At 28.0% G+C, this 26,447-nt stretch overlaps 2 protein-coding genes across 5 annotated transcripts; both read left to right on the forward strand.

The window, feature by feature from the left end:
- The first annotated feature begins 1,300 nt into the window (after nt 1-1,300).
- On the forward strand, nt 1,301-17,634 carry LOC145198965 (uncharacterized). 4 transcript variants are annotated; one of them, XM_090078265.1, is made up of 19 exons: nt 1,301-1,425; nt 4,016-6,571; nt 6,670-6,818; nt 7,271-7,828; nt 7,948-8,067; nt 12,990-13,023; nt 13,472-13,536; nt 13,676-13,765; nt 14,054-14,144; nt 14,409-14,477; nt 14,980-15,044; nt 15,161-15,267; nt 15,542-15,599; nt 15,687-15,730; nt 16,032-16,196; nt 16,320-16,510; nt 16,672-16,941; nt 17,072-17,094; nt 17,229-17,634. In XM_090078265.1, exons 2-19 carry the CDS (start codon nt 4,036-4,038, stop codon nt 17,340-17,342), a joined length of 4,749 nt encoding a protein of 1,582 aa, XP_089934391.1. In that variant the 5' UTR covers nt 1,301-1,425; nt 4,016-4,035; the 3' UTR covers nt 17,343-17,634. The 4 variants fall into 4 exon arrangements, 3 of the variants coding, with proteins under 3 accessions (XP_089934391.1, XP_079930320.2, XP_089934392.1); XM_080074194.2 differs by lacking the exon at nt 1,301-1,425 and having other exon boundaries at nt 2,394-6,571; XR_016449722.1 differs by lacking the exons at nt 1,301-1,425; nt 13,472-13,536; nt 13,676-13,765 and having other exon boundaries at nt 2,394-6,571.
- A 4,844-nt stretch (nt 17,635-22,478) lies between these two features.
- LOC149891787 (dolichol-phosphate mannosyltransferase subunit 3-like) lies at nt 22,479-26,351 on the forward strand. Its single transcript, XM_090080261.1, has 4 exons — nt 22,479-22,697; nt 23,241-23,270; nt 23,435-23,512; nt 26,244-26,351. The coding sequence occupies exons 1-4, from the start codon at nt 22,569-22,571 to the stop codon at nt 26,295-26,297; spliced, it is 291 nt and encodes a 96-aa protein (XP_089936387.1). The 5' UTR covers nt 22,479-22,568; the 3' UTR covers nt 26,298-26,351.
- Nucleotides 26,352-26,447: the final 96 nt, after the last annotated feature.

Raw genomic sequence — 26,447 nt, forward strand, 5'->3', positions numbered from 1 at the left:
TGCTGACTGATTTTCCAACTCGTTATCACACTTGAATTTTGCTGACTGATTTTCCAACTCGTTATCACACTTGAATTTTGCTGACTGATTTTCCAACTCGTGAATTCTTTTTTCTTGATCTTCGTTAGATGTTGCCAAAACTTTGATTTTCTCAGCCATTTTATTGATGATTTGTTCTAAACTATCCAGTTTATCCTCTTTTCTAGGCGGGATTTTCTCAAGTAATTATTCTATTATTTTATAATTTTGTTCTTAATACACAGTGAATAAATTGTAGTATGTGTTTTTTCCATTTTTTTGGTGGTGGTTTTTACATAGGCAGTTATTAATGATTGCATTTCTTTCGCTTTCGGTGTTTTGTTAATGCAAACATTAAAACTCGTAAACTAAAATAAAACCGTTTTCTCAAAAACTTAGAAAATAACTAAAAACTCAGTTTAATTATAAATAAAATGTGTATTATCAGAGCACAAAAGAATGAGGGGCCACCTGTTTCCAGAAAATATACTCGAGTGACTAATAATCCATTCGAGTGATTAACAAGAAAAACGAGTTTTACTCCTTAAAATATTAAAATAGCTAAACTTAAATTTATTCAAATTTATAAATTTAAAAGTCGATTCAAAATAAAAAACGGTTGAACGAGCAATTACCTAAGACCATAATGCAATAATACAATTACTCCAACGGCCTAAGCTACCATGACATTCAGAACAGGTCTGTTACCAATTATGAAAAGATTTTGACATTTTGAATAAAGCGCAGAACTAATTAGCATAATCGGTATTAATAAATTAGTGATTACCAAATAATGGCATCAAAGTTTTACAACAACGTTTTTAGCTTGTTGTAAAAATCAGGAGAAAAGAGATTAAACATTTTATTAATGGTCGGTAACATTTTATTGATGGTCGGTAACATTTTATTGATGGTCGGTAACATTTTATTGATGGTCGGTAACATTTTATTGATGGTCGGTAACGGGAAAGCTCTTCTCTTTTATTTTGTAAATTTGAATTAAGATTAAACTAGCTTAAAATGTAAGAAGTATTCAGTGAAAATTTGCTGGAATTAAAACTTATTCAAACATCACAAAACATAAACGTTTACCGAACTAAATAAGTTTATATAAAAAAGTACATTATCAAGAGGATCAAAGTAAATGTAGCCTCATGCCTAAAAGTTGTCGAATGCAGTGTTTATTAAGTTATTCTAGATATTTTAAAGTTATAAATATTATCTTTGTTTGTAAATTCTAATCTTAATATGACTGACTTTATTTCGATTTAAAATTTACTTTAGTGCAGAATATGAAAAGATAAAGCACTTATGTTATTATTCACTGCTATGATGGTTGCTGCTGATGATACCCTAAAGAAAGTAATTTACACTAAACAACTTTAGTAGTCAGGAATCGATACAGAAGTAATATTTTAAAATCTTTTTCTTTTCGATTTATTTTAAGAACTGCGCGATACTGGATATTTGTTATACAGTATTTACATACATAGTTGATTTCAGTACGTTGGATCGTGCGGTCAAAAAAATGTTAGATATTCCTATGAACAATGTGTTTTGTATCTGGAAGGGAGGAATATGTTTTTTGAAGAAGTTTGATTAGCTTATACAAGTTCCTAAATAATGGTGTGGCTGCACATAGTTATTGTGAAAAATGATCAAATAAATTTTGTGGCTCAAGTAAACTTTTCAAAGCAATTGCTTTGTTTCTCATCGTTGTGTCTTAGACGATTCTCTGTTATTTAGCATCTTTTTCGTTGGTTCACAACCTTCAAAATTGACATCATTAACGTTTTACTCGTTGCCCAAAAGTTTGAAAATTAATCAATCCTAAATCTAAAAAGTGATTCTTTTTTAAAATTTTAAGTTGCTTATCATAAGCAATTTAAAGTTTTTTTATTGACGAAGATTTAAAGTTGCTTGTAATTAGCAACTTCATAACTTGAGATAAATTTTAAATGTGGTTATTAAAAATATTTTAAATGTTTTGAATATTTTAACTTTATTTGTATACGTTTCTAAGTCTGACATGTCCACTTAGAAACGCATGTGAATAAGTTAGCCACTTTTTAAGTTTAAAATTTAAATATTCATTCATTTAAGCGCTTTATTGTTTGAAACCCAAGAAATTGAGTATTTTTGCGTAGAAATCCCTTTTTCTATATCTTGCGAAAAGAGTTTTTTATACAAAAATGAAAACCATTCGCTCGTTTATTTGTTGTTTGATCTTAGCTTTTTAATAAAGTTATATGATATTCTGAAAAAGCGAAGATCAAAAGCTTACTTTGAACATTTGTAATAAAACAAATAAGTTTACAAATGGCTAAACTTATTTGCTTTACTAACTTGCAAAATTATTTTGCAAAGAAATTCTAAAATTTTCAAAGATTAAAAAAACAGTCGCTGTATTTTAGCTATTTAGATTTGAATTTTGTGTTTGTATTTTCATCACAAGATTATACAATATAATAAACATAGACTAGTTTCATTTTGTATGATAGCAGTTGTATCCATTTTCGATGGGTAAGTTGTAAACAACCTTAGAAGAAGCAGTAATGACTGAGAACAAATAGCAGGTGAAATCAGGTGACCGTCCATGACCTCTAATTGCTGAGTGTAATTGAGTTGTATGTATAACACCACTTAATGCAACACATTTTATTTGAAATATTTCTTAAATGTTTTTTCATATGTAAACATGTCATGCTATACAAATTTATATTCGCTTGTGTTAAAACTATGGTGCTTTATACAGGAACAATTAATTGTTTTCAAATGTTAAGAAAATGCTCTTTACTTTCACTTTTCTTGTCACGATTTTTATAACGAAGTCAATTATTTGATGAATTGGTTTCCTTTTCTCAAATAGAAAAAGCCCCTCTGCAGATTACGATTTCTTCATTTTCATCTCGACATTTTACTATCTGATCAACTAGTTAAGGGGTTAATAGCAATGGCTATTGAATACAATATCAACAAAGCTTCACTATTACAATTTTTAAACTCTTTTAAAGAAGACTTATTAATTCGAACTTTTTGTTTATTTAAAACAATTCATTTGAATAACAAAGAAATCCATTTCTAACATTTGGGATCCTAATTTTTTGGAGGGAGAGGTGGGGGAGAGGGGGCTGAAAGCTGGAAAAGAAATGGGAGTGTGTTTGCTTTTGAATCAGCAAAACAAAAAAACTACAAATATTACATTAAGTTGTTTAAAGAGGAAGGAAAGATTCGGTGGGAATATTTGCTATAGAGAAAAAATCGGAGGCACTTTAACAAATTATTAGAATATAAAAACTAGCATGTTAAAAAATGTAAATAATTAAGTTATAGTACTTTATTTAAAAAATTTATTAGTTGTCATTGCAGTAAATTGAAATTAGATGCTCTAATATAGTTGGTAATTTTTTTTTATTATTATTCGTATTACTTATTCGTTAACTTTATGAATAAGTCAAAATTTAATTTTAGACAAAGTTTCGAAATTTCTTCTAAAATTAAATTTCGATGATTTCAAATGATAATAAAATAATAAAATAGCATAAAGGCATTCTAAACTTCTTTTTGATGGATTAGGCACTTTAATAATGTATTTTTAAATTTAAACCCGGATTTAAAATGCAGCTTGTGGGGCTCGTCTTAATGAAGCCGGATTTCCGAAAGTGCGCAAATTTAACCTTATAATACAGTTATGTTTATATTACACGGTTATCACGAGGAGATCTCTTATGATTTTCAGACAGACTTTCAAAAAAGACAATTTTTGTTCCTTTTCTTTTCCTTTCTAGATATGACATAGCTAATAGTATTAAGTAATAGTATTAAGGTTGGGAAAGAAGATCTAAGTATTCTTAGATTTACTTTTGCAATACACACACACACACACACACACACACACACACACACACACACGTTGTATATCTACAAATATATTTGTAAAAAATGTGTCTAAAAAAGGTATTTTTATGTTTCTTATGTAATAATGTTTTATTTATAGTTTAGTTAAAATACAGAAACATGTTCAAACAAAAAGAATATTACCAATTGTGTTATTCAAATGATAAAATTAACACAGGTTGTGAAAAACTACTAGAATACAAGCATGAAAATTCAAATAAAATTTATAATATGAGCTATGCATTGAAGTGGGAATGTGTTTTACAGAGAAGAGCATTTAGTGACCGGGATATTAGGAAAGCAAATAATGAGATTTCTTTTAGTAAAAGTTGTAAAACTATATCTTATTCTACCAGTTACGGGTTTACAGAATTACCTGTTTTACAGATTATGAATTCTAGCTGTAGAAAAGGTTTGTCTCCTAAAATCTCTTGCAATCCTAAAACTGACTATACAGGAGTTAAGTTAGTTTCTTCTTTAAGTTGTGACTCATCAGATGTTTGTTCTGATTGCAAATTATCTGAATCAAAAATACCACAAACTAACCTTTCTAGTGCTCAAAGTTCGATTAAATCAGTTTGCTCTTGCAATAAATATGATTCATCTTCTACTCTTTCAAAGTTTATGATACAGAGTTGTGATAACTCAAAGAAAATTTATTGTAAAGATTTTGGAGAAGGTAAGGTTTATACTGTACTTAATAACAATAGTCAGTCTGCATCAATAAAGTTTAAAAGGCTTAATCAAAGTTCCTGGAACTTTAGCAAAAAAAACATACAAAAGTCAAAAAGCAAGTTCAAGAGACAGTATAGTTGTCCAAATTCACCTTTTCTTTCTGGTCTACGTCGATCAAGATCTTTACCACCTCCTCGATTGCAATCTTTAATTAAGTCTGTAGATGATTCGAACAGAGTCACTAGATTAGAACAACCCTCTCCGTTTGTTAGAACAATATACCAGTATCTAGATGATGAAGAGGCATTTATGTTAGAGTGTGGCTCAGCAGATAGTATCCAGGTTCACTCAAGTGGTTTAATGAAGCTCTTTCAAGATAGAAAGTCAAAATTAAAACTTAAATCTGATAAAGTAACAATAACAAGAACTATTCAATGTGATACAATGGTAACTGGAGCCTTTTATTCTGGAAGAAGAGTTTCTGAAGATTCTAGTTGCATCATATCAACTTTAGCTTCTATTTCTAGAGAAAGAAAGTTGCCCTCTCTAAATTACCAAGATGAACTTTATATTCAAACACCAATACAGCAACTTTTACCTCAAAATAAAAAAACAGTTTCATGTGCAAAATTAGAAAATCTACTGAAAAATGAATGTGGTATGTTGGACCCACAGCACCATGAAGATGAAAGCAATAAATGTTCTGTATCTAACAAATTAAGCAATTATTTTGATATTTTAGCCAAAAATGTTAAACCCAAGAAAGGAAGTGTAATACCTTACATTTCCATGTCATGTGGAAAACCTAATTCTATTTCATCATTCAGTAAAAAAGAAAAATTGCCCAAAAAGTTAAAGCATGCCACTCTTATGTTTTTATTACAAAGCAGAAAAAAAGTTTCAAAAAATATCTATAATGGAAAATCAATTGAGAAAGAGGTGCATAGTATTTATGATAATGAAACAAAAAAAGAGCTCTTGAATAAAAATTCTCTCCATTATCCCAATGATGAACAGTTATCAAATATGTTTTTGAAAAGTAAATTTGTTTTACCTCAACCGAGTTTTAATTATGCTAAGGTATTTAAAGATAAACAAGACAAAGTAAACAAATGTGACAGCACAATGTCTAATACAAGTCTTAACAACACGAACAAAATAAAAAACAATCTTGCTGAAAAACTAGATGTGTATAATAACAACATAAACAGTTTAAATCAAAGATTAGAGAATGATGTTGATTCTTTCACGGCTAAAGATTTTCTTTCGCTGTCACAACAAAAATTAATTTCAGATCAAAGAAGTTACTTGCAGCTTGATAAAACAATAAATGAAGAACATGATATATCTTCTATTGGTTTAATTCAAACCGATTCCATGAATGAGAAAGCAAAAAGTAATTCTAAAAAAGAACTTTCAAAAGATGATTTAGAATTAAAAAAAAGTAGAGCTGGAAGTTTCATTGGAAAAATAAAAAAAAAGTATATGGGATCTCGATCGTGTGACTTTGAATATTTAAAAGGTAACATTGATAAAAGTTCAGGACATCCTGAAGAAAAATTTATACACAGGCATGGAGACATAAGATACCACAGTGAAGTGATCATTGAAGAAGAAAGCAGAGTAAGTCCTTTAAAAATTTCAGGAAACTGGAAATGGCGAAAAGACAGCAAAGAAAAAGACACAAAGTCAACAAGTCTTGAATCTAGATTGGAAACTTCTAAAGAATCAAAGTTCTCAACAATTTTGTCTGTCTTTGAACAAGATAATCTACCTGCTGATCCAACAAAAATAAAGAATGTTCAAAAAATAAGTAACCTTAAACAAAAGGGATTAGAAAAGAAGTCTGTAGTTACTGAACTAAAAAAAAAGGTTTCACCAAGTACTCCTAAAAAATACTCAGTACCATCATTTTTGTCAACATTTTCTCCACTTAGAGCTAGGAAACATTCCAATAATGTTATTTTACAAAAATCAGCAGGTAAGTGTTTTCATATTCATTCATGTAGGTTAAGTAAGAGCTTTTGCATGTTTTATAAGAAAATGCTTCAGTAATATGAAAACTATCTTGTGTTTTAGAAGAGCTAGATGCCACAATATGTGCCAGAGAAAAAGAATTAAAGGAACTAAAGGCTCAGCAAAAGCAAAATAGGCCAGTTTTGGTTGATGAGACAAAACCACGTTCAGTATCAGCTAATGGAGATTATAAACCAACTATACACTCTAAGGTAATTATTATCTCATTATTTTGTACACTCTTAATAAGACACATTTTTTAATTAAGACAAATTGCTGTGCCTAAGAGTAATTACTTATAGCTGTTACTGTTGTTGAGTTATGTTGTGGCTCCATTTTTATCAAAACAAGTTGATAAAAATACTTGTATTAGGAATGTCTCCAAATTCCCAAAATATATTTTGCTTAAATTATTGTCAAGGGTGTGCAAATGTTTACAAAGATTAGCTGTAAACTGATATTTTGCACTAGTGAGAATTTTGTATAAGAAAAATCTGTTTTATTTTTTAAAATCCACTAAGGTGATTTTTACATCAAATAATGGTTTTAAAGTATAGTTATTGATGATTGTTATTGATTAGAAAAACAACTAAAATAGAATTGCATAATTTAGCTATAAAATCTTTTGCTAAACTGAAACTAAGAAGTTCATTTTTCACCCTAGAAATCAATGAGAGAAGATGGTGAAAATTTTGAGCTTTCTTCTCAAACAAGGTCTTACTTCCAGACTAGTGAATCTTACCTCAAGAAAAGTGTAAGTTCACCTTCCCTTCTATCAAAGAGCAGCACTCCTTTTGAACAACAGAGAAGTTTCAATTATAGTGATTCCAAACCATCTTATTCACATGTTATAACAGAGTCTTTGCAGCAGTCAAATAGTTTGCCAAATAAAGAAGATCCCCATGATGCATTATGTGAGAATTACTCTGATAACAATTTATCTCTAAAGTATTCTCTGACTAATGCAACTAATTCTAATTGTATTTGCAAAGGAACTTTAACTAATTTTGACTCACGGTTATTAAATGAATCATATCAGAATTATCTTAAAAGTCCAGAAAGTTCTACAAATGGAAGAAATATATTTGGAGAAGTGGCAAAAAAGTATGAAGGTTCTCCAATTACTAAAGAACGGATAAAACACCTGGAACAGTCTTTTGTTCCTCCTGCTTCTATTAAGCAAAAGACTAATGTTGATATAATTAAATGCAGTCATGGTCAGGTATAGTTTTTGTAATTTTTCTTTACACTCTTTTAAGTTCTCATAACTGTTTTAGCTATTTTATCTTGTTCACCAATTCATCTTTCATTAAAAGTTTTAACTTTTTGTTTTTTCATAAGGCTGTACCCTCTTCAAAGATTGCTATGATTATTCCTTTCATGAAAGATGCATCAAAAACATTTGATGATTCAAAACATCACTCTAGTAATAGTCAAAATGTTCTTAAAAGAAGTAATACGGTAAGAAACTTTGTTAACTCAATTTAATCTTAAGTTTTTGTAATACCTGCTTAGAAATTATAATAAATATTGGTCTCTAGCTTTTTTTGCTGCTGGCAATTTTTAACATCTCATAACAAGATAATTTTACTGTATGTGTTTTTATTTACAAAATAATCTAACAAAGCTTTTTATAAATGTTGACTTTCTTGTTCATGCCAATAATATTCTTTTAATTTTTTTTTTTTTTTTTTTTTTGAATTAAAAAAAAAACACTTGTTTTTTTTTTAATTCAAAAAAAAAAAAAAAATGTTTTTTAAACTGCCAATAATATTCTTTCAATTTTTTTTTTTTTTTTTTTTTAATTCAAAAAAAAATCACTTAGTTGTCCCATTTTCCTAATACCTATTTCCTATTTCTTTGAAAAAAAATTAAGTTTTTATAATTCATTGCATTTTTTTTTTAACTCTTTGAGTCACTAGTATTTAAATTTGCTTCTCATTTATCCTAGCAGCATGAATATAGTTATTGTTTAAACGTTGCTTTATATTAACACTTAATTGATTGCATCTTAATAAACTTTAATTAATCCTAAGGTTTCTGCAAATAAATAAAACATACAGTGAAATAGCAAAAAAGAATACAGTGAAATAATACTATATCAGTCAGATCAATCTTTACCATTAGTGTGGAAAGTACTCTATTTTCTTTCTTTTTTTTCTTGGGAGTTTTTTAAATTTCCTGTTTACACCTTTATCCAGACTTACAGTATATTATATCAAAATACTAACATTATTTTATTTGTAAATATGTGAATATTTATGAACATTTTTTTTCCTTAAGTAAAGTTAACATTAAATATTGCCAATATACTATGACAATGGAGCATTTTTGTTAATGATTATATAAAATAATTTTGTGCTAGCAACAAATTTAAATCTGCAAAGTGCGGAAATGATCTTTTGCAGTACTTTTTTGTGTAATTAGAAATATAGATCATTAAAGCTGGCACACACAAAAAAAAGTTTGTTTTTTTTCCTCATATTTTTAGAAAAAAATTTTTTTCCTCGTATTTTTAAAGAAAATTTTTTTTTTTTTTCTTTATATTTTTTAATCTGTTTCTGTTTTCTTACTATAATCTTTTTTGTTAGTTTTGAATCAAATGATTAATGTGTTAAAAGTGTAATTAGCATTATTTGTTTTGACCCTACAAAAATATATTTTATAAATGAAGTTTTTTTAAGCATTAATGCTTAAGCAATTATTTAGGGAAGTCTAAAAAGAAATATTTGCCATAAAAATAAGATTTTTTATATAATAGAAAAAAAGATAAAGAATAACACCTTACTTTTAACCAAACCTCAATTTAATAAGCTTAAATTGGATTACTTAACTGTTTAGTCATAGACATGTTAGAGAATCAAGACTAGTATTGATAATTACTGCTATATATTGTCTCTTAGTTTTTGTTTTTTTTTATATATGATATTAACTAGCTGTATACATATATGATGTTAATGATTCTAAAATAATTTGAACAAGGTTTATGAATAAAATTAATACACAATTTTAAATAAAGTTAAAAAAAAAAGGATATAACTTTGTTTTAAACAGGATGTGACAGAGTATAAATGGTTTGAAAAATTTAAAGTATGCAATACTAGAACATGTTTTTGTCAAATATATTAGTTCAAATAATATTGAAATGGCTAATTAATCAAAACAGCATTAAATCTTGCTGTTTGTAACCCTACATTGTTTTAGATATTTTTGCTCATTTGAAAGCACTAACTTAAAATTAATGCGCCTGCATATCTATTGATAAATTACAATGGAAAATTTGAAAGAGGATTAATTGAACCATTTTACCAATGTTATCTAGCATTAGAAGGTCATAGTAAGCATACTATAATATGTTGTTTCTGCTTCATGTTTTGTGTGCTTAATAAATTGCAAATGGGAAAACTTTGGAAAATTGTGGAAGGTAAATGGACAGTGGAATCTGTTGAAAATACTCTTGAGTCCAAAATAAGTTATGGGAGAGCCTCAAAACACCTAAGTGGTACTGAAACAAAAAATCAAAGCAAGATTAAAAAATACACTACTTTGAATCATTTAGATTTTCACAACAGTGATGACTCTAGTAATTTTAATGACTTAAAAGTTGATATTAGGGCAAGTACTGAAGATGATGCTTTAAAGTATGGAAGTCTAGATAGGCGTTTGTTTTCTCAGAAGAAAAGAAATGGTGTGGTTAATGGTTTTTTTAAGGAAGGTCTTATTGATTATAAGTTATCCACAAACCAACATATGTTTCCAAAAAGTAAAGAATGTGCAGTTGATCAAGAGAAACCAGTGTTAAATCGTTGGAGAAATGGTAATGAAGGTATTGGAAAGACAAAAGTCACCAACTGCAAACAAAATATTTTAACAAAGGTTTGATGAGGATTACAAAATTATTTTTCATCTGATTTCTGTTTTTAGAAAAAAATCTAAATAATTATTTATTTGTTCTGAAAATAACATGAATTAATTTTTGTTTAGAATCAAGCTCAAAAATTTCAGTATAATCAATCTTCTTCTATCAATCGCGTTTCACCACTTAATGGATTTCATGCAAATGCCAATATAGAAAAGAAATTTACAATAATAGTTTCAGACCAAACATTGAACTGTTTAAAAAATAATAAAATTAAAAAAAATAACATTATACCTGATAAAACCCACAATACTCTGCAAAAGCAGCAGTCATCTCAGTTTCTTAACCTGGAAGATACCACCATAAAGAACTTTAATGATAAATGGGAATCGGAAAAAACAAGCAAACTTAATCATGGCACTTCTCTTTTAAATGATGAATTTTTATGTGATTCTGCTGACAAGTTAAAGTGCGAAATAGTATCTGGTGACAAAAATATATTTAACTGTAAATCAATTGATATTTCGTATAAGGATAAATGGGAATCGGAAAAAACAAGCAAGTTTAATCATGGCACTTCTCTTGGAAAAGATGAATTTTTATGTGATTCTGCTGACAAGTTGAAGTGTGAAATAGTATCTGGTGACAAAAATATATTTAACTGTAAATCAATTGATATTTTATATAAGGACAAATGTATGTTACTAAACAAATCAAATAAACAAAAGGTTGACAACACATTATTATTGAATTACCTTAAGGATAGTAAAATACCACTTTCTCAACTTGATATGAACAATAATAGTACAGATGATCTTGAAATTAAACTTAATGAAATCACCAAAAAAAGAAGTAACAGTTGCCCAGTGCAAGTAGAATTCCAGGAAACTCACACCTTAAAAAATGAGGCACAAGAAAAGTACCTTGTGCACAAAACTTCTCACATGACAGCATCTAACTTAGATTCTGTTCATGATCCATTTGATAAGTTTGATATGGAAAACAGCTTTGCATTAAAAACCACAGATAATAAATTAAAAGACAAAAAAGCAGCTGAAAATTTTCAGGCTTGCAAAAAACAAACCAAAACTCAGCGGTCTCATTCAACAGGACATAGTCCTGACATAAAACTTATGTTACAGCATTTGATATGTGATATTGAAGAAGAAGAATATATGAGTTCAGAAGAAGAGTCTGTTAAAAAATCAGACACTGCAACCATTAACAGTTATGATAATTTTAATCGAAATCTTGAGGAAATTTTACGCTTACAAAATATAAAAAAAGAGGAGGCAGAAAGTCCACTGCGTAGAACTTTTAGTGATGATGACATGGGTATTAAGTTGTTGAGAAAACAACGTTTAGCACGAAAAAAAGTAAGTCTTAATAAAAATATTTGATTGTGCAATTTAAACATGATTGTTGTTGAGCAATAAAAAAAAGGCTATTATTGCTACAAGTAAAAAAAAAAGTTTTCATAAAAACATTTTCATTGTGAAGTTTTGTTTGCTAGAAAAATGTTTTAAGTTCAAAAGTGACTATACTATAAAATTTTTGAAATGTTTAACATTCTTAAAATGTTTTTTTTTTTTATTGCATTCCATAATTTATTCAAACTATTGATAAGTCATCTATCTTGTGATGTCATTTTTCTACTATGAGGCTTTAGTTAATTTTTTCTTTTTTTGAATGTATTAAATTTGTTTTAGTTTCTTTTAAAACAGATTTTCATTAAAAAAAAATTTTTATGGAGTTTGAACTTTCTTGATGAAACATTCATTCTGATTGTTTTCCATAAAATTATTTTCCAATTATATTTTTAGGGATCTTGTGAATAAGTAATGATACAATTCTAAATTCACAATTTTAAATTCATAGCAGTATTTTTTCTTCCTTTCTATCTATCTATACATATATAAAACAGGAAGCTTCCCTAAAGTAAGTTTCAAAACTTTACCAAATACCAGCAATGAAAGATAGAATAGCCAAGCAATTTATCTTTAGCTAGCTTATGTTTTACTTCCAGAAATTCAATAGTCAGTCATCATGTGACTATTTGAGCGCATGAAATGACATTTGGTTTTCCAGTTAGTTTTATAATCAGGATAACTGCAATAATCTGGGAAGAGTTTGCAAAAATCCCTCAAAAGCAGTAAAGACTTATAGGAATTTTTGGTCTGTTGAGCTGACACCATTTTCAAATCAATAGTTAAATATTTTTGCTGAATAGGCAATTAAAGTCATGCAGGATTTACTTCAATTGAGCAAAAGTATAGAAAAAATTATCATTAAATTTCTTTTGACAAATGAATACTAAAAACCTGTTTGTTTGTATTTTTTATTAAAAAAAGCCTATTATATATATATAAATTGCATTAAGGGGTAACATTTTTTAAGAGTTGACACTTGGTATTAGTATTTTCTTGATTTTTGCATAAAAATAATTTTTTGATAGATTTGCTAGAGTTCGTGTTTCTGTGATCTATTATTTGAAGTCATTTATTCCCTACTTTTCTTTCCACAGATTGCTTCTGGTGAAATGGGTTTAAAAAGAAAACGTAAGTTTTAAAAAGGATTTTTTATCCAGTGATTTCAAGAAGTTACTCTGTTGACAAATCTTATAGGTTATAAAGTAAAATAAATATAAGAATTGCTGTTCATAAAGTAATAGTATTTGAAATCTAAAATTTAAAATGTCTACCATTTGAAAGTGAACCATTAGAGCCTTGTGGAATTATTTCAATATAGCAAATGCATGTGTCTGATGAATATTGATAAAATCTACTTATTGTTTACCATTAGATACTCAAAATATCTCTTTAAAAATTTACCTAACTTTTTAAACAAAATATCGCTCAAATTTGCAACTTTATAATTCTCAAAATTTATGTTGTTTTTGAACTGTATTCTTTTACATTTCAATAGAGTTTCTAATGGCAAAATATTGGTGCAAAAAGTTCTTGTACTGTTTTATCATTTTTGGAGCTTAAGATTTTGACTTTTTAGCCTCAGTAATTTGGGCAAAAGTGAAAAACATGGAAGTTACTTTGGTAGTGGACTGTGATTACCAGGTGCGTAAATTGCACACCTTAAAGGGACTTAATATATTTACATTTATTTTTTTATTTTCATATTGACTTTTATTGGGCATTTTGAAAAACTGATCTGAAGTTTCAAATTTTTAGTTATAAAGTTTTTTATTTGAATCAGAAATTTATGCAGCTAAAGATAGAAAGCTTTGAAGTGCGTCGCGTTAATACGCACAAAGATATAGAGGAGCTGGCTATAGACACATTTATAGTAAGATTGTCCATGGTTTTTAATATTCTTTCGTTGTATGTTGTTGTAAAAAATATATTTATTTTATTGTCAGCCTTTTTCTTTTCTCTAATTGTTATCATGGTCCTAATGATGTCAATTTTACACAAGGCTATAATGGTTAGCAGATGCTTAAAACTGAACAGTAAAAGAAGATCGCTTAACATGAAACATAATTTATCAAAATATTTTTTGTTTCACTATGTAATTTTTATGTAAGAACACATCTTTTAAATTGAATTTATAATTTTTTTGATTTTTCTCTCCCAGAAACATCTTCAGCTCCTAGATAAAGATGCTTTAGATCTTTCCTCCCAAGATATCAAACATCTGCAATTGCACTCACATGAAATTCCAATAGGTAATAAACAGTTATTTAGTGTATACTTTTTACATAGCTCACAATGTAAATAATGCAACGTAAATTAGAAACAAAAAAAAAGTTAATAGCTATAATAACAATCATGATCATCATCTTGATGATTATGATTATACTGATGATTAATGATATAATAATGTTTTTTTAGCATGATCTATTTAATTATTCTTTTGTTGGTTTTAGTCTCTTTTTTAGGTTTTTTAAGGTGTTTTGTTCTATTAGTATTAGTAATAATCTCCTTTTTAGGATCGGCATTCGATATTTCAAATTTGAATATAATAGACAATTTTCTTCCATGCTATCTTCATTTAAATGGTAAGTTTTAATTCCTCTAACAGTGACTTATAATAAGGACTAAAAATCTTCAAAAATTAAATCTAAGTTGTGATATCATATCGATACAATCCAATTTATGACATTTAGCAGTAACTAAGAAAGTGTTAAATCACTATAATAATATTATGATTGAGTATGTTTATCAGCAGGTTATCAATATCATTAGTTCCACAGACTTTATATAAAATGTCACATTTAATAAGATAGGTTTTTCTTTAACGTGTGTGACTGTAAGTTCTTAATCTGAGTTAAAATAAAAACTGCAATTTACAGCAATTAACACAGTTGTGTTTGGTTCAAATTTAGTGGTGAGAATATCACCATAATTGCTTTGTTGCAATACAAGGTTGGCAGTTTGATTTTGAATGTTGAATGATGTTTGCCATTCATTTTAGATATACACTTTAAAATTTCCATTTTTTAACAAAAATTGTGGAGGTGTTTTTTTTTATTTGATTTATATACCAAAATTGTTCCTTAGACAAATTCTGTTGGAGTCTAGCAGCTGTTGCTTATGATGTACTCATACCAAAATCATTTTTGGAAGTAAGTTTTTAGTACTATGGCTTTCTTATATTTTTTTAGTCTAGTTTGTTAAATTATCTTTTGTTGAAGAAAAAAGTCTACTTGTTAAAATTTATGAAAACTAATTATTGTTTTAGAAATATGTCTCACTCATATTTTCACATAACAATGTTGTTTTCTATGGTCCAAGTGGTACTGGAAAATCTTATTTGGCTAGACGACTTTCACATTTGGTTGCACATCGGTAAATTTAAAATGTCTTCTGTGTGTGATTCTGATTCTCTTTAGATTTTTTTATTCACACTTCTGTATAATTTATCAAGCTTATAGGTTAAGCAATCTAAATTTAAGAGACACTAAATTAATAAGTAATTTTTTGCATGTTATATATGTCATTTTGTTTCACCATAAATAAAAACGACCTTTGCTCTCAAGTTCTTTATTTAACTGTGATTTTTTAAACTTTGTTTATATTAGAAGTTAATAAATTAAAGAAGAAAAGTCTTTTTTTACTTTAGAGTGCAAAAAAATTCTCTTCCAATCATATTCTCCAATATTACACCTGAAAAATGGCAGGTATCATTGTTATTTGTGATTCTTTGTTGGTTTACGTTTTCAGTTGGTATTTAAATTTATACTTTCAGTTTATACTTTGTTGTTTAGAAAATAATAAAAGAAATTTCAAATGATACTTGTGACAAACCAAAGTAAGCAATTTCTTTTTTTCATAAAATTCTAATTTTTGTTTACTTTTAGTTAAGTATTATATACTATAATTTAAACCTAAAACTTTAAAAGCAACAAAGTATTTTTTGAAACCATTCAAACTTTCTCTTTAATTAAAATTAAAAAACTATGCATGAATTTGTATTGCATACTGCAACACTGAAACTCTCAGGGGACTGGGACTTGCCATCTAACCTAGTAACGAAATCTGCAATCTTTGACATCAGTATAGGTTACTAATTAGAATAATTAGTGAAGGTCTTTATTTTGATTTATTTATAGAGTTTTTGTGTTGGATGGTTTTACACAGAGTTTTTTCAACAGCAATATTGACATATCAGACATTCTTACCTTATGCCAAATCATGAACCCTAAATCTTTTGTTATATGTACTATTACTCAAGGTCTTAGCGACACTATTCCTTCGAGTTGGCAGCAAAGTTTTAGGTAACGTACAATTTAAAACTGTCCTCAATCTGTATTTTAGCCCATTAAAATTGATAACTCTTTGTATATAAAAAAAAATAAAAGATATATTTAGATGTTTCATGAAAAGTTTTTTAATTGCAGGTGGATATGGTTGCCAAACCACGAAGAACCCATCGATTGTTTGTTGCAACGATATTTAAGACGAAAATTTATTCAATACGGCAATTTTCACCTTCAACGAGAATTTTTTCGCATTGTCGATTGGCTTGCCAGTGTATGGAGACACATTAACTCAATAATTGAAAGGTTTTCGTCTTCTGAGTATACTATTGGTAAATTTTTGTTTTTGTATTTCGTTTTGAAAAATTTATAATTTGCAAAGAACATATACAAAAAATGTTTAGTAGAGATTAATTGATTCTATTGAGTTAAAAGTTGTAACACGATCTGTATTTTTCTTAATAACTCGTACGTTTCGGTATTATTACGATAGGTCCTACTATGTTCTATCCATGTCCGACAGATATTTTAAATGCCGAGGAATGGTTCGTAGACCTGTGGAACTATTCAGTTTGTCCGTATTTCATACAAACAGTAAGACATGGCATCAAAAAGTACGGTGAACGTGCGAACGAATGGACAGACCCGTTAGAATGGATTTTGAAGACATATCCATGGTCTTACGAAAAAAGCAAACTAAAATTTACAAAAATACGATTGGAGGATGTAGGATATAAAGAGACGTCTCAGTTAAGCGAAACAAGTAAGAAATAACTCATAATATTTAATGATCTGATTCCTATAATTCTGATTTTGCTCTACTACTCTGATGTAATTTTTATTTTACTTATAATTCTGATTTTTGTTTGATTGGTGGTAACTTTTATTTTTAGCACTATCAGAAACAGAGAGACTGGTAAGCATTGTTCATCTTTTACAGTGATTTTTATTTTATTATAAAGCTTACCTATATCAATCTCTGAGGTACTTCTCAACGTTAGAACAGTTAACAATAAAGTAATATGTTAGAGTTTTACGTTATTTTCATAGATGGGATTTCTTCGACAGCTTGAATTACTAATGAATGACGGTGAGCTGACAGATTTGCCCCCCTTTGCGAAAACTATAAGCACTTTTGCTGGCGGAATTGCAGAAAAGTATTAGATGTACAGAGGAGCGAAATAACCATTAAGATTTTAAATTTTTTTAGAATATACAGTCACAAATAAAGATTTTTTAAATTTATAATTTTTTTTTTATTGTTTTTTTAAGAGACTTACTTTAAAGCGAAATTTTTATATAAGTAGTTTTTGCTAATAATTTTACTAATATATATATTCCAGGTTCTGGTTTTGTTTTATTTATTTTTATACTTCATCTTAATAGCCTTTTACTTTTATTTATTTTTTCAAGCGGATATGTAAATATTATATGAAAGATCAATTTAAATCTGTAAGTATTGACGTCACTTTTCTACTTTGTGCTAAAGTCTAATAAAATAAGAGATAAAAGCCAGGGGCGTGTACAGGAATTTTTTTGGGTAAGTCGCAGTTTTAACCCCCCCCCCCCCCCCCCAAAAAAAAAAAGTTAAATTTTAGCATCCCCCTCCCCCTCCCCCCCCCCCCCTTCCTCATTCACAAACGCATATATGAGGTAAGACGGCTTAGCAATCGCCCGATATTTTATCGCACATGATGCTAACCATTATCAAACATCATCGCTTCGCACGCTATCTATTTTTAGAAGAAAATGATGATAACCATAGTCAGCACCAACGCTTAACAATTACACACGACCTATTCTTATATGAAGCAAAAAAAAATTGTTGAAAAACAGTCTAAACTTTATGTTTAAGAAATGTTTAATAAATACTCACTAAACAGGGTGTATGTACCAAGGGAAGTCCAAATTTTATTTTTAATGTTTAAAACCCTTTCTTTCTTTTTATATTTTTTAAAATGCAAGTAATTAAAAAGATACACAGCTTTGTATAAAATAGTTGGGGATGTCCATTGATATATTTTAATATATGCTTGTTGTTAATTACAGTCTTCTCCTCCTGATGATAAATATCAATAGAATTTGACTAAAACTTTACTCAGGGTGTAATTGAAAAGGGAAGTCCGGAATTTGTTCTCTAAGAAATAATTACTTTTATTTTTTTTAAATTAACAAAAGAAAATATTTAAAAAATGAAGTACCTTATAACTTAATAAAAAAAGGTATGTCCATTCAAGTTTCTTATTAATTTGTTTAAGTCAAAAATTAAAACAACCTCCGTTTAAATATATAAATCGTTTTTTTTTTTTTTTAATAAACTTTAGACCGTTCTCGATTTGACAAGCACTATGCGCGAGGTTAGAATTATTTAATTCTATCTCCTATTTTAAAAGTTGGGAGAAAATGAGTTATTAATTTTAGTAAGTAATGATTACTTCTAAAATGCGCTCTATTTTACAAGTTTTTTTCTAATTTGTTTAAACATAAATTATTTAAAGCATAAGTTATTATTTCTTTAAAAATTAAGACTAAGTTTTTAAATAATTATTACTTTAAGAAAAAAATCAAAAACTTTCTCCCAACATTTAAACTTGGAGATAGAACAAAATAATTCTAACTTGGCGTATAATAAAATACTAAACCGTAAATCTAACTGTTATCCCGGATTAATAACTTCTTACCATCCGTTCGAACAGTTAACCTTGTATAGTTTGCTTAATTATTGCTTTAGTTTATTATAATTATTCGCTCTGTTTGCTTTTATCTACCGACGCATCATATTTACTTAACGAAATATTGAAGTTGTGAAAAAATATGTATATATACATATTTTGGGTATGTCCAGCGACGTAGCAGACATCCCCTAGACTCGCCCCTGAAAGCTCCTTTCCAGTATAGCCAAAAATATAAATAAAAAAAAATACCAGCAAAATAATTGAAAACAAAAAATTCTAAAAATGGCAATGCTAATTGGACTGCTAGAACTTACTTTTTGAAACAATATAATATTTGCTTCGAAGCGATTTTTCGCGCCCCTCCACCTATTTAGTTTTGAACGGTATTAGACATGTTTAACATCGTTTTTAAGGGTCTGCGTTTGCTAGTTTTTTTTATTTCCCACGATCCCGATCATATTTTTTGTTTTGGAAATTTCATTCCAAACGATCGCGAACGGACACTTGACGTCAAAATTTTTTTCGAACGATGCTGATCGCAAATGAGCTTTAACGGACTTTTAACGAACTTTTAAAAAATTTCGAACTTTAACGAGCAGTTATGATCTAAATTTTACTTAACTAAAATAAATGATGTTTTAAATGAAATTAATTTATTTTTAGTCAAATTATTATTCATAAATTTAGATTAGAAAGCTTGGTATCATGAAGATTTAATTCAGTAGAAAAATTTAAGTTTCCCATAAGAATTTACCTGAATGGTAGCGACGTGAAGTGTTTTTGAACTTGAAAAAAGATTGGCGTAGAGCCGAGTCAGTCGGACCAGTTGATCTAGGTTGAGTTCCAGAACCACCCGGACGAGGATTTATAGCTGGACCTGTTGCTGGCGGTTGAGCTGCAGCTGTATCTGAGCAACATTAGAATCGTCTTCAAACTTCATAAAAAAAGCTCTTTAAGAACGAATTTCTAGCTCGTGGCATGTTTAGCAGTCATCAGAAAAGTTTTTCCAACTGAAATTTGTAAACTAAACATTTTTGACAGGAGCTTAATATTTCGTGTTTTCAAAAGTTGTTAAAAACCAAAACTAATGCTCTTTCCCGAAAAAGTCGTAAAAGTTAATTATATAGCAGTTTAAGTTATTAAGCTGCTAACTTTGCTCAAATTACTAGTTTTTACTAGTTATTAGAACAAAGTTAGCAGTAATTAAGTAATGGCAGTAACAGTTTTACTAGTAATTAGAACTAATTACTTCTAGAAAGTCTACAATTATAGTTAAAGGTACTTGGAGTCTTATTAATGACTGATTACACTCATGGTTCTGAAAATAGAAACAAGTTATGAAAGATTCACAAGAATAAAAGCAAAAAAGTTCGTTAAAATTCGGAAAATTCCGCTTGCTAAACCTCGCTAAAACATTGGAAAAATAACATAAGTTTGTTAAGTTCGTTAAAGTTCCTTAAAAATGCTCGTTTGCTAAAACTCGAATTATAACAAACTTAACAAATTTTTGATCGTATGATTCGAACGATCGCGATCAAAGTCCAAAAACTTAGCGGACGCATTTCAAACGATTTTATCGTAATTGCTCGTTTGCTATTCCAGTTAAATTTGTAGTCGTTTGAAGCAAACGCATACCCTTAGTTGTTGTGTTACTTACTTTTAATTTTTCTTGAGCGTAATTGTCTTATATTAGAGAGCTTACGATCTGAAAACTGCAACGGCAACGGAGACGACAAAGGTCTGGATCGAGCGGTTGCGACTTGCAGTTGCGGTATTCCAATAAAATTAGTTACTAATTTCCGCTTCAAAAAAAAGGAAACATCTTGAAATAAACAAAAAAAATTTAAAAATGGCTCCTTTGAGAAATGTTAGAAATAGTTTATTACTTGCATTAGAATCAAATATTATAGACGACGAGGAATTTTTACTACTGTACAAATTAAATTTGTCTAAGAATCCAGATTTACCGTTTCGGAGTTATAAGCAATTTTGTTTAGAAATCATGCCTGATGATGAATGCAAAAGTGAATTTAGATTTCTACGTAGTGATATATATCGCTTACTGAATGTGCTTCAACTACCTCAAGAGTTTGTATGTTATAACGGGTTAAAAGTTACTCCGGTAGAAGCACGGTGTGTTTTTTTAAAACGATTTTCCTACCCATGTAGACTACTCGATATGATACTCGATATATATATATATGTATGTATGTATGTATTTATACTTATGTATATATCCTAAATTTGTATCAGAAATTAAATAATTACTTTGTTACACTTTTGGAGCAAGTACCACTTTGATCCATTTATAAGCCGTTTTCAGAAAACACGAATTTCAACGTTTTGACGTTGCGTAAAAAGTTTTAAAACGGCATTTCAGGGAATCCCATCCATTGCGCATGCCTAGTGTGAAATATTTATCATAAATTATAGAAGTTGCCGTTGCAGTTTTCTTATCGTAAGCTCTCAATTAATACAACTATAAAAACAGCTTTTTTTGAAGTAATTAGTTATTTAGGAATACAAAACGGCTCGGAAGATAAACTTTTCAAACAATCGAGAAAAAAAATTATTCGATTTAGAAATTTTCCAATTTTTTTGAGAGAATCTAATCTTAGATATATAAAGGACTAAATGTAGTTTAAAGTCATACTTTATTGACGCAATAGTAAGGTGGCTAATTAGCTAAACTGCAAAAAGTCAACAGTTTACACAAATTACCTCCTAGATGCAATCTCATGGAGGCTTTACAAAAATAGATTTAGGAAAAAATTCTTGAGTTTGTTTTTTGTTTAGTAAGAGTTTTTATTCATAAAATTAAGAAATTTGAATTTAAATCAGTTGAAACTTAGTAGAGTTCTCTTTTGCTAACCCATTTATATGTAATATGGCATACATCGTCTTATTTTCCAGGGGGTCAACGCGTAAATTGAATACAACAAGTTTGAGATGTTAGGAATGCATTATTTTAAGTTTTTACATAAAATTTTTAAAGTTCCCATTATATCAAAGAATTATTTGATATTTTTAAAATAAAGTATGAGAACAAAGTTAGTTTATTTAATGAAATTTAAATTAGTAAAATAACTTTTTTTAATGATATAAGGAAGTAAGAAATTATATATCATTGAATCTTCTACATTCTATGAGATTTTTAAAGCGCAGCCTATTATTTGCAAATGTTGTTTATTTAATGAACTAATTACAACTTCATAAATACCTTGATTATAACCAAGTTATAATGCAGAACTAATTGTGCACCTCCATTTTCTAAGGTTTTCCTTCAGTCATAAAGTAGAATCATGACTCGAAGATCACGTCCTCGTCTACATCAATTTTTCTATTACAGCTAAATCATACTGGAGTAAATGGACCGCCTCTGTAATGTTGTTTGGCGTGAGCAACACGGTCCGTAATGAAAAAACGTGAGTCGTGAAAAGTGTCGCTAAGGTTTCAAAGAAAACTGGTCCAGAAATTCATGTTCGCAAAATAACAATAGGATTTTTGAGAATGGGTGATGTTACCTATAGATATATATATATATATATATATATATATATATATATATATATATATATATATATATATATATATATATATAGGATTTAGAACTACTATTGAAAGATCTCACTACATTTAAGTATAAAATGTTTTTTATTTTTTGCAAGTTATATTGAATATAATTAGTAGTTAAAAAATTTTAACGATTGTGTAAATGATAAAAATGACTAAACTAATGCAATGGCTGCTAACAATTTCTATTTTTGGTATTTTTTACATTGCTGCATTGAAAGATCTTCTCCCCATAAAATTTGCAGATGGAATTAAGTTCTATATACTTATTGTAAGTGACTTAAGTGAATTTATTAGTTATCTTATATTAATGTATAAACATTTTTCAAATTAATGCTGATTACAAAGTTGATGTCTTGGCATCAGTTATCAAATTTCATTTTTACTTATTGACTATTATGAACAAATTTTTGTTAATGAGTATCTCATGACTGCTTTTTAAAAATGTTAGAACCTTAGGTAATAGATCATAGCTAAACATGGTATTTGATTTTATCTAGACAGGTTTTATGCTTTTTATAGGACTCTCCTGAGTAATTTTTCTTGTTTTAACTTTATTCAAATGTATTAACAATTATAAACTTAATAGAAATCAGGATACTAGCAAGCATCTGGTTTTAACTTTGTTCAAACATGTTAACAATAATGAACTCAAAAAGAAATTAGAATTCTAGCAAGCAAGTTAATTGTTAAACTAAATAGTTAAGAAATGTGTTTGATGCAAGCTAATAATTAGTTATATGCATTGAATGTTTTACATAAAACTATAAAAAGGCTTCATTTGATTTTTACAAAATTATAATTTATTGTTTAGTTGCCTATACTTTTGCTGGCTTTATTTGGGGTGAGTTTTTTAATGTTTTATAAGGAATAGTTGTTTATTGTCCAAACACACTACTTTCATTTAAAATTTAAACCTGATGAGTACATTTTAATTATAATATATTTTTTACATGCACCAGTGTAACACTTGGAGAATGTTTTGAAAAAAAGTTTTTGCATATTTAGGTTGTTTCAGTTGTGATTATACTATATCGTGTAGCAACTTTCAATGATTGTATTGAAGCAGCAAATGAACTTAAACAGGTAAAAAAATATATATATATTAGGTAAAAAATTTATTATACTGACTTAACTACTGCATAAATTGAAACAGTGTATTAGTAAAATAAAGATAAGTAATAATTTTTTTTTAAATTGTGATTTAAAAAGTTTAGTTAAAAGAAAAGATCTTTCTTGTTACATCAGTCAATTTGGTGTGTAGATCATTTTTTTGGACCCATTTTAAACAGTGTAAAGGCTCAATTTATACACCGTAATGTACATTCCAGAATGCTATTTTATTATAATGCTTTATCTAACTCTTTTTAATGCAGGATTTAAGTTTATTAAAGTTTTTTAATGCAGCATTTAAGTAAAGTTCTAAAGAAGATTGTAGTAATCATAAAAAGTTACATTAATGTTTGTTAAAATTCTTTAGGCTTTTTACAGTACCTGATTTATTTATGTTTATTTTTTCAAATATAAAGTACAGGGTTCCCATATGCAAAGCATGCAAAATTTAATTGAGCATGTAAAAGCAAGCATTTGTTGAATAATCATGCAAAAAAGTTTTTAGAAACGAATTTCAGTTCAGAAGTTAAAGTAAGTGAAACTGTAAATGCTTTTATTATCAAGTTTCATATGTATATTGTTCTTAAAATTTTACCTCTTCATTTATTTTTGTACAATATATTTTTGCTTTTGATTGTGAGACTGTTCTTAGATATTGTATTATACATAAACAGGCTCATATGGTTTAGATTTTTTACAATCATCTTTAAAAAGCATATTCAAATGACTTTTCTATGTTAACTACTATTTAAATTTAATTTGTTGCAATTATTTTATGTCATATTGAAACTCTGTTGTCTATAGAATAGTGGGTTGATTCATGAATACAAACATATTTTTAGTTCAATTTCAAACAGAATCTCCCATGTTTGTATTGTTTATTTGGAAAGTAAAATATTGTTTTTTGTGCAAGTAAATGAGCAATACCCTTTCAAGGTTTATTTTTGGAAATATTTATGCAATAAAAATGGGGAGTTTTGATTAGAGTTTGATTTTTTAAATCTTGATTTCAACAAGATTGAACATTATAGAAAATTAAGTTTAAGTTGAACTTGAACTGGAGTTGATTAAATGGAAAAAAGAATTTAGATTAGAGTGCAAAGAGTTTTATATTTCTTCTGCTACATATTTACAACTTTACTGTTATGCACCTCACTTTTAAAGCATGCACAATTTTTTAACGCAGATAAGCTTCTGGAGTTATAAATCCATTATCTAATTTAGCGTTAAAGTTTGGTACAAGGTTAGAAAAACAAGTTTGTTCTGTTTTTATTTAAATGAGATCTTTAACTAAAGTTAGAATTCAGTGAATATCTAATCAAGTTGAAATTAAACTGGAACACATTTACATGAATCAGAATTTATTTACTGATTGAATTACTTGAATTACAGCAAAATATAATACTGATCTTTGGCTCAAAATACTTTTCTTTTGAAAATTTAAGCAACACATTAAGGTTCAAGGGAATATATTTATTGCTGTTAGTGAAGTTGTCACTGATGATAATGGATATTTGAAATTTCTAAAGTTTTTTACACTTATTAAAACTAAATGTGTTCTTTCACATATTTATTTATTTCCCTATGGTAATACTACACTTGAAAGGGGGTTTTCAAATTTCTTATAATTGTATTTTCTACAGTTATTGTCATGTGAATTGAAATGGCATAGTTTGCTTGTTGTAAACTTTCTTTTATTAAGTTTTTATATAGAATAAAGTATGTAATAAAAGAACTTGTTTAACATTTAATTTATGACTTTTTTTACAATTAAATCCCATGATCAATAATCTTAAGAATTTTTTAAAATGTTCAGTGTTTTTTTCCTTACTCTGCTATTTCTGTAAAATATGAACTGCATCAAATAGGTGAAGTGAATTTTTCCCATAGCTATAAAATTAGTTAGTCTGATAGTCACATCAGAAATATTAAGTATATTCGGCTGAATTATCTAGAGCAGAGCTGAATCAGAAAAAGCAAGACAAGTAGATTTGTTGGCAAAGATTTCCCAACAAATAAAATGAACTGAGGTTGGTTGAAATACACTTAAATGTTCTTAAATCAACTCTGGTATTTTCAATAAACAATAAATCCCTGAACAATTTTATTCATCTTTTATGTTTTAAATATATATATTTTAAATATATATATTTTCGTTGGTTCAAATTTACTTATATCATCTTTTTCTCCCACTATAAGTTTATACAAAGAATATTCAAAGCTGGAATAGGGGTTGCTGAAAGTGCAGTTATTGAAAATCAGTATGGCCATTCTTGCATGCAATTGGTATGAGAAGAATGGGAAGGGAGTTGCAAAACAATCAATTTAAAAAAAAAATAAAAGCTGGTTAAATGAGTTTGAATTAAAAACCAAACCAAAGTGTGTTTTTTTTCTAAAAATTTATTTAAATTTTTTGTTGTTAGGCTATTAGGCTAATTTCTCTAGGCAGCTCAAGTTTGTTGCAAATTGCACAATCTGAAAAAGCATGTACAGTAACATATAAATAGCGTGCAAATATTTTTAGTATTATGGGAATAAGCATGCAAAAATATAAGAGTGTAGTGGGAACCCTGTTATTTTTTTTCTTAGATACTTATTTTTCTATTTTTAGATGGTAATTTTAAGATTGCTTTTATCTATTTCTAGCATTGGGATTATCTAATATGAATTAATTACTTCTAACAATATCAACAATATATTTTAGGAGTGCGAAGAAGCTAAGAAAGATCTTACTTCTAAAGGAATGAAATTTGATTGATCTTGAACTTCTTTTTGTAATTCAAATCACAAAAATATAACTTATTGAAAAATATCTCGTATTTTATTTTTATCTAGTTATTAAGTTTTTCTTTGTTCATTTTTCTTTAAAACAAAGTAGATTGTGTTACATGTTTTTACGATGGCGGTC

Source organism: Hydra viridissima, unplaced genomic scaffold (assembly GCF_058129835.1).
Source record: "Hydra viridissima isolate aposymbiotic clone 2 unplaced genomic scaffold, HvirCarnegie_v1 scaffold_2, whole genome shotgun sequence".
Taxonomy (NCBI): domain Eukaryota; kingdom Metazoa; phylum Cnidaria; class Hydrozoa; order Anthoathecata; family Hydridae; genus Hydra; species Hydra viridissima.

What these genes read in the sequence shown, in the direction of transcription:
- LOC145198965 (XM_090078265.1), top strand. Translation starts at nt 4,036, where the DNA reads ATGTTCAAACAAAAAGAATATTACCAATTGTGTTATTCAAATGATAAA. An exon ending in TTCTTAAAAGAAGTAATACG is followed by an intron (nt 8,068 to 12,989) that starts GTAAGAAACTTT and finishes TTCTTTCCACAG; the next exon opens with ATTGCTTCTGGTGAAATGGG. An exon ending in TATCAGAAACAGAGAGACTG is followed by an intron (nt 17,095 to 17,228) that starts GTAAGCATTGTT and finishes TTATTTTCATAG; the next exon opens with ATGGGATTTCTTCGACAGCT.
- LOC149891787 (XM_090080261.1), top strand. Translation starts at nt 22,569, where the DNA reads ATGATAAAAATGACTAAACTAATGCAATGGCTGCTAACAATTTCTATT. An exon ending in TTAAGTTCTATATACTTATT is followed by an intron (nt 22,698 to 23,240) that starts GTAAGTGACTTA and finishes TTTATTGTTTAG; the next exon opens with TTGCCTATACTTTTGCTGGC. An exon ending in CAGCAAATGAACTTAAACAG is followed by an intron (nt 23,513 to 26,243) that starts GTAAAAAAATAT and finishes AATATATTTTAG; the next exon opens with GAGTGCGAAGAAGCTAAGAA.